At 44.7% G+C, this 13,303-nt stretch overlaps 1 protein-coding gene across 3 annotated transcripts; it reads left to right on the top strand.

Moving 5' to 3' along the window:
- Positions 1 to 10,807, top strand: LOC115609243 (WD repeat and coiled-coil-containing protein). Of its 3 annotated transcripts, none has more exons than XM_030489157.1 (5): positions 1 to 227; positions 614 to 720; positions 3,112 to 4,990; positions 8,026 to 8,143; positions 10,198 to 10,807. In XM_030489157.1, the coding sequence occupies exons 3-5, from the start codon at positions 3,131 to 3,133 to the stop codon at positions 10,467 to 10,469; spliced, it is 2,250 nt and encodes a 749-aa protein (XP_030345017.1). In that variant the 5' UTR covers positions 1 to 227; positions 614 to 720; positions 3,112 to 3,130; the 3' UTR covers positions 10,470 to 10,807. The 3 variants fall into 3 exon arrangements, with proteins under 3 accessions (XP_030345017.1, XP_030345018.1, XP_030345019.1); XM_030489158.1 differs by lacking the exon at positions 1 to 227 and adding an exon at positions 384 to 471; XM_030489159.1 differs by lacking the exons at positions 1 to 227; positions 614 to 720 and adding an exon at positions 1,107 to 2,055.
- Positions 10,808 to 13,303: the final 2,496 nt, after the last annotated feature.

Raw genomic sequence — 13,303 nt, 5'->3', positions numbered from 1 at the left:
GCCTTCTGGGAGCTGTAGTTCTAGCGCCCGCCTCTTGTAGGCTCCGCCTGCTGGGCTGTGGAGCTCAGCGTGCCCCGCTAGAGCGCCCCCTCCGGCCGCGCGGGTGCGGGCCGGGCCGGGAGGCGGGGCCGGGCTGGGCCCGTGGGTGCTCGCCGCAGCCGGGCGCCGCTCTCCGCTGCACGGCCGCGGGAGCCGCCCAGCCGGAGCCGCGCTGAGCCGCCGGGAGGGTGAAGCTGCCGGCCGCGGCGGGGAGGGGGCGGGCTGCTGGGGGAAAGGGGCAATATCGGTGCGGGCGGGCCCGCGCGGAGAGCGGCGGCGCGGGCGGTGGGGTTCGGACCCTCTCTGCGCCCGGAGTCCGCCAGAGGAGCCCCGGAGCGCGTCCCTGGCGCCCGGCAGAGGGGCGTGGGGACCCGCCCGGAGCTCGGCTTCCGCCGGGGCGCGGTGCGAGGGCGTGAGGCGAGGCCCGGGCGGGTGAGGAGGGACCGTGAGGAGGGAGGTGGCTGGGGCGGGCCGCGCCGGTGGCGGCACGCATCGAGGTGCCGGTGTGGAAGGGGTGGAGCGCGAGTGGTTTGGGCGCTGGGCAGTGGGCATCTTGCTGCTCTTGCTTTTCCAGGTCGGCTGGCGAGAGCACAGAATGTCTGGTGTATCACAGCAGGCTGCCCGGGTGGCCCAGGAGGCTTAGAACCGTGGTGTATCTTATGAGAAACCGTATTATCTCCCGTAAGTATTGCCCAGCAGCGTGCATGTGGTTCAGAGCACCAAAGAGCCAACGTTTTGATTTTCCTGCAAGTGGCAGTTGCTGAACAAGGTTGGGATCGGTCACACTGGAGTTTAGAGGAGAGCCAGGTAGATGGTGAAGTTAATTGGAAAGTATCTCAAATGCTGTCTTAGCATGAGGCAGGATCCGGTGTACTTAAACTTATCCCTGACAGACGTTTACTTAACTGGCTCTTACAGATAGTAAAATTCATGGAGTGCCTTCTTCCCCCCCTCCAAAGTAACCTGCTTCAGTGCTTAGCCATCACTTGTAGTTAGAATTTTTCCTTAATAGCTGACCTAAATCTCCTTTGTTGAAACTAAGCTGATTATTATCTCTCACTATCCAGAGCAGACCTGGAGAACAAGGGGGTCAGTGTTCTCTTGTCAGCAGACTGGTGGGTGTTTGCACGCTTCCACTCAGAGTCTCCTCCAAACTGAGTGAACCCGCTTCTCATGTTTCTCTGGTCCCTGAGCTCTGTTAAGCATCTCCATCCTCCTTGGACTATTAAACTCAGAACTAGGCACAGGACTCCAGTGGAGATACTGTTACCTCTGTGGAAGTGGGGTCATTATCTCCCTTGGGTATGGCATTCCTATTAAAAACATTCCAGAATGATACTCTCTTACTTGGCAGCATTCTCACATAAGTGAAACATTCAATATGTGATCCAAATTGATTTGTGATGTGTAAGCCAGGTTCTTTTTGCTATACTGCTACCCAGGGAATTATTACTGGGGAGAGAACCATGGCTCTGGGCTTTTTCTTTACTAAGTATATTATTTTGCACTTGTTTTGAGTTTGAGAAGAAGCTGTCTTGATCATCATTACACAACTTTTTCTGTCTAATTTTAGTCTCTGAAATCTGCTTTCCCAACCTTCTTCCTCCAAGTTTGGGATCATTCACAAATAGTTCATTAAAATACCAAGTAGTGCCAGGCCCTGCACATTGTCATAAGCTCTTCCAGTTCGACTTTCTCAAACACTGTCTTCTTCTTTGTCATGTTTCATACTAAAGCTGCAACTTGTGCCGTGGCTTCGCAGCTGAGTCAAATCCTATGGAGAATCTTAAGTGAGGAAACCATCAATTCCTTTGAATTGGCTTCTGTGCGCAGAGGAGGGATTTCTAGCTAAAAAACTAGAAATACATGTGAAATCCTGAACTCTTCTGAAGTTTTGGTGTTTTGCGTGTGGCTTCTGCATGTCTCTGGTTCCAGGTTATAGAGAATAATGATTGCTGGCAGTTTCCCATTCTCCTTTTTGAAGCTGTTATGTAGAGAGGAAAAGGCTCTGATCAGGCAAATCACGTAACCCATCTTTCAAAAATAGTGGAATGAAGGTTTTCTGTGGTTTTATTTCCTTCCTATAAACCAGTAATTTCTACTTTGCAGGACAATATGAAAATAAGTACTCTTAAAGCAATATCCAAATGATGAAAATGTTCTCAGAATTACTGCAGATACTAAATATATGTATATATAAGGCATTTAAAAATGTTTGTATAGTTTTGTATGGATATTCAGGTATGCGGAAATACCAGGCTGCAGGCACAGTCAGCTGCCTACTGCTTTCATCCCTTCCACCCAGCAAACAGTAGTGAGCTATAAAGTGGTTTGTGAGCTTTGACAAAAAGGTGCTGAATCCCTTAGGAAAAGGGAAAAAGGGATAATCACTGCATTGGAGGACGTTGAAGACTGTGAGTCATTCATAGCATGGCTGGTGGCTGAGGTAAATGGGTCTGTCCCTCTCCTGTGTTCTAAGTTCTTTTAAATTCTTTTCTCATTCATTTCCTAAGAAAAACATGCTTTGATCCTAACTTTCTTCAAAACTGCATTTGCTTTTGGAGAGAGCTTTCTGGAATAACCATACAGATGCCTTATTCTCACCAACTTAATACAGGATTGGATCTGTGGATAATACATCAATGCTTGGTTATACTTGTAAGGGATTACGTTATCTGAGTGCAGACGGTCCATGAAGATGCAAGTGAGAGGTGATAGTTTGAGAATTTTTAATCCTGATGTCGTTCAGAAATACTGAGAAGCAGCACCCTATTAATGCGAATGACAGGACTGGTCTTGTGGTGGAAACGCAGCAGCCTGAGCCTGTGTAAACAGCAGAGGGTTTTCCTTGGAATTGTGTTTCATTGTGGAAACATCATGAACAAAAAATGTCTAGGGCTGGGGATTCAGCACAGATGAACGTTATGTGTATATTGACTTTACTGGGAGGAGGAGTTCAGCACTGGCAGTGTCACAAGCTAAATACTCGTACGGGTATTGTCCTCTGTCCTCGACACAAAAATTTATCCTTACAAAATGAATTTGGTTTTCTTTGTATTCTGATTTGTTTAGATGTCTCACATGAAAAGTCATGGAGCTGGGAAAGGCAAAGCTTCTGAGAACTGGCCTTAATGCCTTATATCAAGCAATTCACCCTGTGCATGGCATTGCCTGGACAGATGGGAAACAGGTGATACTGACTGCTTTACACCTTCATAACGGAGACCCAGAATTTGGTGACTCGAGTGTTGTTGGTCAGTTTGAACACATCCATGGACTCTACTGGGGCCCATGTCCCCCTGATGCCCCAGCTCTGCTCGCTGTGCAACATAAAAAGCATATCACCATTTGGCAGCTCTGTTTTAATGCTGCAGAAAGAAATAAGCTCTTAGTATCTCAGATATGCGACATCAGCGAGCCATTCCCAGTGCTCCCCCAGGGCTGCGTGTGGCATCCCAAGAAGGAGATCCTGGCTGTGCTAACTACACAGGATGCTTCTGTCCTACACTCTGTTCACCTCAACAGCTCCAGAGTTAGTGCAGATATTAAAGGCAGCGGCCTCATCCACTGCGCTTGTTGGACGAAGGAAGGCAATCGCTTAGTGGTGGGAGTAGGCAGTGCCCTTCATTCTTACATTTGGGATGATGCTCAGAAAACACTGAGTGCTTGTTCTTTTTGCCCAATCTTTGATGTGGGAGGCTATGTCTGCGCTGTGGAAGCTACTCTGAATTTCCAAGTTGCTGTTGCTACCGAGCTTCCTCTGGACAAGATCTGTGGCTTAAATGCTGGTGTGGCATTTGAAATTCCAGCCAGCATTGAAACAGAGTCCTTCCCCTCGCAGTCCAGCTTATGTGGTGAGGAAGAGTATTCCATGGATGGGGGGAAGAAGTCGCTGGACTCTGAGAAGTCCCTGTCTGTTGTTGCATCTCCTGTGGATCTAACTCACATACTTTCTAGCAAGCAGGGTGCTGATTCTAGTCCTCTTCTTCATCTGCGGCCCAAGGACTACCTAACGGGAAGTGGCCAGGATTCTTCACATCTCATCTTGGTGACATTTGAAAGAAGGGTTACCTCTACCAAAAAAGTTAGCATCCCAGGCATTCTGGTTCCTGATATAATGGCTTTTGACCCCAAAACTCAAATTGTATCAGTTGCCTCCAATACTTGTAACATTATTTTAGTCTATTCGCTGACTTCATCCAATTTACCCAATATTCAACAAATTCAGCTAGAGAAAAATGAGAAACCAAAGGGTTTGTGCTTCTTGACCAATAAATTGTTACTGATACTGGTTGGAAAACAAAGATTCACTGACCCTGCATTTCTTCCCTCTTCAAGATCAGACAAATATATGATACGACTGATGATTAAGGAACTAATATTTGAAATGGGTCCTTCAACATCAGCATCAGTTAATGGGAGCTCCGATTTGAACCTTTCCAACATACAGCATGATCTCTCTAGAGACGTTCACCCTCTCAGCCGTGGACTCCTGATGCCGGATCGTGCTGCCATTCAGTCCCCTACCAGCAAAAGGAAACTCATTGAAGAAATTAAGAGTCCCGTTTATGAACAAAGCTTGTCGAACATGAGTGACCTCAAAGATAAGAAGATTTCCATGAGTTATTCTCCAGCAGTTGAGTGTCTCGATGCTGAACTGGTTAATCGCGCAGCGGCACTGTCTGCCGCATCGCTGGCGTCTTCTGTCAAGCCAACATCTCCAAAAAGGCAGGCAGATGCAGCTTTCAAAGTACCCAATTCTTACAAGAATAACTTATTAAGTGAAAAGGAAGCAAGTTACTTTTCAAAAAATGTAGAAAAACTGTCTGGTAACTTCTCAGAATTACAGCATCATCTCTGTGAATTAACTGAGCTGCTAAAATCTGCGAAGAGAAATCTTCCAGTGTACCCACCTTCTCAGGAACCCCCTTTTATTAACATCACCTGCCAGGTAATTTTAATATTGGAAGCCTTAATGATAAAATCTGTTTATGGATGTCCGTTCTTTGTACGGATTTAAACCATGAACTCTTGTCAGATTGTGTGCTGGGAGGATGACATCCTATGAATGTTTAGTATGTGCTAATTGGTATGTATGAATGATCTCAATGCATGCAGGTGATTCCAACAGGAGTCTTATTCAGCCTGTTCAGCCTGGAGAAGGCTCCAGGGAGACCCTGAAGCAGCTTCCAGTACCTAAAGGAGCTGACAAGAAATCTGGAGAGGGACTTTTTACAAGGGCACGTAGGGATAGGACAAGGGGGAATGGCTTTAAACTGAAAGAGGGGAGGTTTAGATTAGATATATGGAAGAAATTCTTCCCTGTGAGGGTGGTGAGACACGGGCACAGGTTGCCCAGAGAAGCTGTGGCTGCCCCGTCCCTGGCAGTGTTCAAGGCCAGGCTGGATGGGGCTTTGAGCAACCTGCTCTAGTGGAAGGTGTCCTTGCCCATGGCAGGGGGTTGGAACTAGATGAGCTTTAAGGTCCCTTCCAGTTCTGTGATTATTTAAAGTTAGTTAGGGTTTATGTGAGCCTGGCTTGTTTTTGTCATCTTTCTTCGCTCCTCTTCCTGTAATTGATCTCAGTCCCTATTTGCAGTTCTTTTAGAACCATGTATTTGTATTTTTCTCTGATGGGAGTTAGAATGAGGAAAATATTTCAGATCATTTTCTTAAACTAAACTTCAACTAATATATGTAAAATTATTGCCATTTCAGATGGGTGCTGTAGCATTGCTTTCGTTTGTGCACAGCTCTCTGTGCCAGTGGTAAAACCAGAGGATTTGTAGGGAAAAAAAAAAGACCATTGTCATGTCTGTCAGGGGTCAGTAGGATTAGATTTCCATCCCGTAGGTGGGACTAATATTACAATTCCCATTATTCTGCAGGGTTTCAGTGTTTTTAAAGCAATGTAATGTTTGGGAATGTGCAGCGCCCTGTCCCACGTCCGCTGTCCCCTGACCCTGGCAGGTTTACCTTCTCCTCCTGCCCAAAGCCTGGTGGGGCTCCGGAGAACCCACATGCGACCGTTCTGGTGAAGAAGTAAAGACGTGTATGAAGTTCTAGGAAGGTCATGTTTGTCCTGGGCAACTCCTGAAGCTTTCTGTTGAGAAACTTAGACAAGTGAAAGCTTCCACATGTGGGAGTTGGTGTCAATCTCCCATCCTCCCGTGAGGACAGCGAGAATAATGGAGGCTGAAACAAAACCAAGAAAAATGCTTTGGCACTGAAATGTGGATTTGCTAATGGTGGTACTGAGAGCACCGAGGAGGGAGTAAAACCTTGAGGAAACAATACAATAGATAATTCCATTGACAGAGCTTAAAAATGGATTTAAAATCAAATTTCATGTGGAAGATCCTTCACTTGGCTGAAAGAAGGCACCTCCAAATCTTACACTAGAAAGCGGCAGTTACCAGGTTATCAAAACATGGCACAAATCTACTAGGTCTCTTCTAGAATTCAGATTAATAAACCTTAGTCAGTATTCAAAGTTGTTTAAACAGACATTTTCCTTTCACTAAGCTCTTATTTTTTCAGCCTTATTATTGCAAAAAAAGACTATTCTCAACTTCCATAGCATTGAACTCTCACGTCCTAGATCATATTCCTTCACTTCCTTCGCTGGTTTCCATTGTAAACATTTAATAATGTAATAACTAATCTTTCTAGCTCTCTTAAATCTTAATTCTATATGAGGCATTACTCTGAAGCTTCACTCAGCAAGTCTGATGTCTTGTTTATCTGAGGCATTTGTTTAGGAGCCTACTTTTAATTTGAAGTACCACAGACTTTTCATACCTTTTGATATTCAGCGCTTTTCTTATGTATAGTTTGAAACTGAGTTACATATTGGCTTGTCTCGGGGTTCCAAGAGCTAGATTAGCTACACTTGTGTGTGGGTGCTTTGCAAATGAAAGCAATGCTACAAGTTTACCTACATCTTTTGATCACTGATTATTTGGGGCAAGAAAAGCATTTGACTGTTGAATTACATGTGACATTGAGAAGTCTTGGAAAATGCTTTGACTTTCTCAGAGTGTGTTTGATTCAGGAATCGCTAAGGGGTCACCAGGGATCCTCACCTTGCCTGCTGAGCCCCGATCATCTCTCTGCTGCCCAAGTTATTAGTTGTATTTCATAAGTGTTGAGGAGACCCAAAACATCCCAAATAAGCAGGGTTTTTGAGAGTGCAGGGTTTATCAGTGGAGGGGACAAAGAGCATGTATGTATCTCCAGCCTCCCCTCTACCACACGCCCTCCTTGCGTGTGGATGGGTCTGTCCACAGCATGGAAGAGGAGTCAGAATTTACTTCATTGTGATTTTGTTGTGACATGGAGATGTTGTCAAGGCTTCCCTGGGAAGTGACGTGGTTGTGTGGATTTTATCCAACATGGAGTTTATAGTTCTGGTAACAACTGATCTTTCGCAGGTTTTAAAGGCTTAGCTCTGCCCTGTGGTGGGTGTGCTTTTAGACACTGGTTGGTTTTAAGGCTTGGGGCAGTGATGGGCAGAGGTGAGGCAGACAAGCCCTTCTGATCTGTCAGCCCGTTCCTCATCCCAAACATTCATGGGCAGGAGTTCTCACCTCTTCTGAAGCTGTAGATCAGGGAGGGGGGAGGATGGAAAACCTGCAGCTTTACAGACTCCCCAGGAAAATGTCCCTCGCGGGTGGTGGGAAGCTCGTGGTTTCTTCAGCAGCAGCAGCAGCAGCAGCAGCAGCAGCAGTGTAGGATTTCCTCTCCGTTGTTGTGACACATGCTGAGTTAGTGCAGCTACTTGTTACCATCACTCACAGATTGTCTTTTTGAGAGCTGAGGCTTTGGAGTATAAATCTTGCACATGGGTCTGAATGAATGTAGCACTTGCCTTTCTGTAACTGATGCAGTTGAAAGGATGTCTGTGATCCTGTTTTGATTAATGCTGTTTTACTATCTCTGCTTAAATATACATCACTGTATCTAATGATTCTTTCTTTCTTTACAGAAGCAGCTTTCCAGAAGTGACTCAGATGAAAGAAGAGCTGTTATTCTTTGTGGTGGCAAACTCCGTCTAAATACAGTCCAGCAGATATTCAATCTCTCTCTCGTAGAAATGCAACATGGTATGTTGTAATTATCCAATAATACAAGCACTTTAAACACAGGCAACATTCTCAGGGAGCAGTAGCAATGTGCATCATCCCATCTGGAAAAAAAACCCCAAGGAATAAATAATGGAAGATTATTAATAACAGTTTTCTCATTTGCTTTATAACATTTTCTTCTTTCTGCTCTGGGCTTTTACTTTTTACATTTAAAAAAAAAATAGCCCACTTTTACATATTGATACCCCCTTATCAAATAGATAGTTGTGCAGGAAAATTACTGTCACCCAGTATTTTATTTATGTTTTCAGTTATTCTAAACAGAGAAGTGTGAGTAGTGAGGAGGTTAGAGCTGACTGGTGGCTTTGGAATACAGTTTTCTGTATTTTAATCTGTAGTTCCAGCACCTGGTCTCCTTTAAGAAATCCTGTAGTTTTTTATAAACACAAAAGTGACTCTATGACTTCTAGGAGCACATTTCACTTCTGTTTTTGCTGTGAAGAGAACTACCTTTCTACTGCTGTCATCTTCTCTGCTGTTCTCTGTACATCCCGCATGTCTGGGTATGTGTCAGTTCTAAGTCTCTTACTTACGACAAACATGGAACACATACTTTTGGAACATGATGTCTCACTACTACAGATATTCCAGCTACCTGCCTGTGGTGCCTGCTGTCTGCTCAGATTACTGAGCAACTGTCTCTATGTTGTGGCACGATCCAGAACCGTGTGATATACCCAGTGATAACAGCAGGCACTCTGGTAGACACTGATCTCTTAGTTTTTCGGACTGGAATTTTAATTTGACCTACAAGACTTGAACAACTTCTCTTTGTGGCAAGAAAAATGCCCCCATTACCTGTGTTAGTTCAACTTCTCATTTCTCAAATGAGCAGAATTGGCTGCCTGGGAATGAATAGTTGTCATGGAATCACAAAATGTTTTGGGTTGGAAGGGACCTTAAAGCTCATCCAGTTCCAACCCCTCTGCCACAGGCAGGGACACCTTCCACTAGACCAGGTTGCTCCAAGCCCCGTCGAACCTGGCCTTGAACACTGCCAGGGATGGGGCAGCCACAGCTTCTCTGCACCCTCATGGTAATAAATTTCTTCCTTCTATCTAACCTAAATCTCGTCGTTCCCCCTCCCCCCCCAATCATGCCTATGACTAACCTTGCTAGATACATTTTAAAAGCAAGCAGTGTTGCCATTGTTTTCTTTATTAATTTTACAAATGTTACTAGATAAATGGGCAAAGTAGGGATGATATTTTCAATTTCCCAAATTGTACTGATTTGCAAGTTTGGTCTAAATGAGATGTTAAGCCGAAAGATTAAGGAGTTGCATGCGTTTAAGCTACAATCTTACTTGTGACATGAAGTTACATAATGTAAATTTGCAAACAGCTGGAAATGTTTCTCTGAATTCCCTCGCCCTCCCTGAGCCCAGTTTTATTTCTTCATCAGCTTTATGGATACAAGTGTGAAAATTTTCTGTTTTCTATGACTTGGTAGAAGTCAGTGTTTTGGATTCAGTAAATTATTTCAAATGGTAAAAATAATGATAATGATAATGCGAAGAAGTTAAACAGCCAATGGACCAGAGACATGGGGCTTACACAGTGCAGGACAATATTTCTTCCGTGCATTCACTTGAATTAAATGTATGGAAATTACGTAATAGAAGCAGTTTCTAAATTGTTTTTATGATCTTCATTTGTCGTTTAATAAATTTCTCCTGTTTACAGTATCTGCACAGCTTAAGCAGTGTGAAGTAGCTTATAAATACCTCCTTAAAACAAGTCTTGTGGATTCTGTTCAGAATTTCATTCCTCTTTCTTAAGCCTCCATCTATTACAGTCTCATCTCCTATTGGTCAGGAAGCTGTTTCACATAGTTGTCAACTGTCCTGTAGGTTTGAGATGATGCAACCTGTATCTCCACATATTTGCTTTTCCCCTAGAAAAACTGTAAACATGCAGAAGAACGTTTAATTTTAGAAGAAATGTATTTTATACCTCAAACATACCTAATTACATGAAAACTTACAAACAGATGTTTTCATGTCTTCACAGGTTCATCTTGGATTGTTCTCACCGCAGACAGCGAGGGCTTTGTTCCGCTGCTGTTTACATCCATGCAGGAGATAGTGGTGAGAGATGCCAGTGCAAAAGGCTACGGTGCCCGTTCTTCCAAAACTTTGGATATCATCAGTTCCACAGAAGGGTGCAGACTCGCTTCTTCGGAAAGTCTGGATATCACAAGTTCCCTGGAAGTCCTCAGAGGCTGCTCCTCCAAGGCTTTAGACGGCAGCAATCCGTCAGAACAGCCCAGCAGTAAAATGTGATTTCTGACAGTGATTTTGTAATGCCTGTCTGACAATGGGAGAGTTTTGAATTCTCTGTATAGGACTGCAGTTCTGAACAGCAGACTGTCCCAAATCTCTGTCGGATTTCCATAGTTTTTTTGTTGCAATTATTTAATTGATTCTTGGAAACTCTAACTTCTTTTATACTGAGCAGTGTTTTTTAAATAAGCCTCTTGCAGAACAGACCAGGGCTTTGTACCAGTGGTTGAAAACACACATTCTTACAAGCTTCTGAGCTAGTTTCCATCTTGGATTTTTGATATGTTGGTGGTTTTAGATGAGAGTAAACTTCCATAATAAATCATTGGAAAATGCTGCATTGTTCTCCCTTTCTTCACTTCTGTCAAAGCCTGAAATAAGACACGTGTTATTTAGGAACGGGGCCTGCAGACGTGCATGTGTTTTGTAGCAGTGTTGCTAAGGGTGTAAGCACTAGTTCAGGTGTATGGAGTTTGGAACAATATAGGATCATGTGGGATATCCCTAGCGTGTAGAAGCAAGACCCTTTTCCCCTCCTGTCCCCACTGATCATCCCTCTCCTTGCTTGCTTCTCCAGGAAGATTTGGGCAAGTGACTTCTCATATATCATCTTCTGGGGTGGGTTGAGCCCACCTGGCAGCTGAGCCCCTGTGTGGGATGGGAATTGGAAGGGCAAAAGCAAGAACAACTCATGGGCTGAGATAAAAGCACTTTAATAGGTAAAACAAGCTGCATGTACAAGTGAAGCAAAATAAGGAGTTTATTCAGCATGTCCTGCTGGCAGGCAGATGTCCAGCAGCTCGTGGGAAAGCAAGGTCCATTGTGTAACTGTTGCTTGGGAAAATAAGTGCCATAACTCTGATGTCCTCTCTCACAACTTTCATTACTAAGCACGATACCATATGGGATATCCCTTGGGTGAGTTGGGGTCAGGTGTCCCAGCTTTGTCCCCTACAAGGTTTTTGGGCACCCACAGCGTACTTGCTGGTGGGGCAGAGCAGGACAAAGAGGCAGCCTCAGCCTTGATGCTGTGCAAGCAGTAGCTGAAACATCAGGGTGTTGTCAGCCCTGTTTTGGTCACAGATCCAAAGCACCCTACAGGCTGCTGTGAAGGAAACCAACTCCATCCCAGCCAGACCCGGCATGTCATTATAGGTGTAAAATGTATCAAGCATAATGCTGACGGTAACAAGAATTTACTTTCCAATGCATAAAACTGAGAGGGATGTGCAAGCAGGTGGAAGTCACCATGGTCTAACACAGGAGGATGGGGGTAGGAACCAGCAGAATCTGCAGCTCAGGCTGTTGCTCTCTTGTTAAGATACCACTGGTAAATTAACTACTTTTTCTATTTTACCTGAGCTGTATATGGGTTAATAATAACCTGTGTGTAGGTTATGTGGGGTGTAATGCCCCAAGCATACCAAATTCACTGGGATAACCAGCTGCTTCCAGACAGCTCACCAAAAGAGTTAGAAAAGACTACATTAAAAAAAACCACTCTAGAAGTTTTCTGAAGGGAGAGACTCTATTGTAAGACTTTGAGACTGGTTTTTACATAACTATGATATGAAATTCATATGAGGTATGTGATTGGCCACTGTGCACTAGGCTGCTGCTGGCCGTACCTGACTGCATGAGACTTTGACATAACTTGCCTTCTCCTCTTCATCTTCAAAGAGCTGGACAACAAATAACAGGTCTTAGAGAACCTGAGTTTCCCTTAAGGAAACCCTTCCTCTCAAGAAGATTGATTTAATTTTGCATTTTCTATCTAGAACCCAGAAAGCCAGGTAGAAAAGGAGATGAACAAGTGATATTTGGAAACAAACTATGAACTCGAAAAAGCAGGGTTTGGCTTTAAAACATTGTCCACTTCAACCATTTTACTTGGAATGCAGAAGGTGAATAGAGACGAGAGAATGCAGCTAGGATTGAATCTAGCAGAGATTCTTATATGGTGCAGGAATGACTTAAGGAATTAGTACTCAAATCTACAGAGCCCCGCCTGAAAACCCAGTGACCTGGCACTGAAGGTCCCAGACTTCTGGGACTTCCCGGAACAGATGTCCGAGGTGATAACCACCTATCAAAGTGGGGGACTCAGCAGAAGTGATCTAATCCACCTAAGCTGTGGCTGGTCAGCAAGCCCAGGGGCAGGCAGGGCACAGCCAGACAGGCAGACACGGCTGTGGTGGGTGCTGACAGCAACCCCTCCCTCGGTGCCTGGTGGGGGATGACAGCTCGCCTACCTGGGCAGCTGCAGCCTGGAGCGAGACTGGTCACCAGCAGGAACACTCAGAGAGGTGGCACAACCTTGGAGGGTGTCAACGTCGATTTTAGGCTGGAACTACAAGGGGGGTGAACCTGGAAGAGAAGAATAGTGACTGGTTCAGCTACTGACTACACCAGCCATCAGCCTGGCTTAGAAGATTTGGGCTGCCATCACTACACTTCAGCAAGGGCAAGGACTGGACATAGTTTGCGTCACGGGGGACTACTGCTTGACACGTAGCTCCATTATCCTTTTCTTCCTCGGTTTGTGTAAATCCGTTTGTTGGAACTGCTTGTGTGCAGGTGGGGAAGTGCTGTCCATTAAGCACCCAGCTGGTTTAATCCAATCTCCCACGTTCTCGCGACTGTATTTGGGTATTACTTGAATGAGAACCCTGGAGATTGAGCCTGGCCCTTGTTACTGCCAATCAGTGCCAGGCAGGAGGTTTACATTAGATTTGCATTTAATCTGAATGGTTGTCAATGTAAGAATCTGTTTCCTTCAGTCACATGTCCTGAATGTACAGGAGGCATACACATCATTTGAAACTGACAAGGAG

Source organism: Strigops habroptila, chromosome 6, assembly GCF_004027225.2.
Source record: "Strigops habroptila isolate Jane chromosome 6, bStrHab1.2.pri, whole genome shotgun sequence".
Taxonomy (NCBI): Eukaryota; Metazoa; Chordata; class Aves; order Psittaciformes; family Psittacidae; genus Strigops; species Strigops habroptila.
This window is presented reverse-complemented; position numbering and strand designations above follow the sequence as displayed.

What these genes read in the sequence shown, in the direction of transcription:
- LOC115609243 (XM_030489157.1), top strand. Translation starts at nt 3,131, where the DNA reads ATGGAGCTGGGAAAGGCAAAGCTTCTGAGAACTGGCCTTAATGCCTTA. An exon ending in TTATTAACATCACCTGCCAG is followed by an intron (nt 4,991 to 8,025) that starts GTAATTTTAATA and finishes CTTTCTTTACAG; the next exon opens with AAGCAGCTTTCCAGAAGTGA. An exon ending in TCTCGTAGAAATGCAACATG is followed by an intron (nt 8,144 to 10,197) that starts GTATGTTGTAAT and finishes ATGTCTTCACAG; the next exon opens with GTTCATCTTGGATTGTTCTC.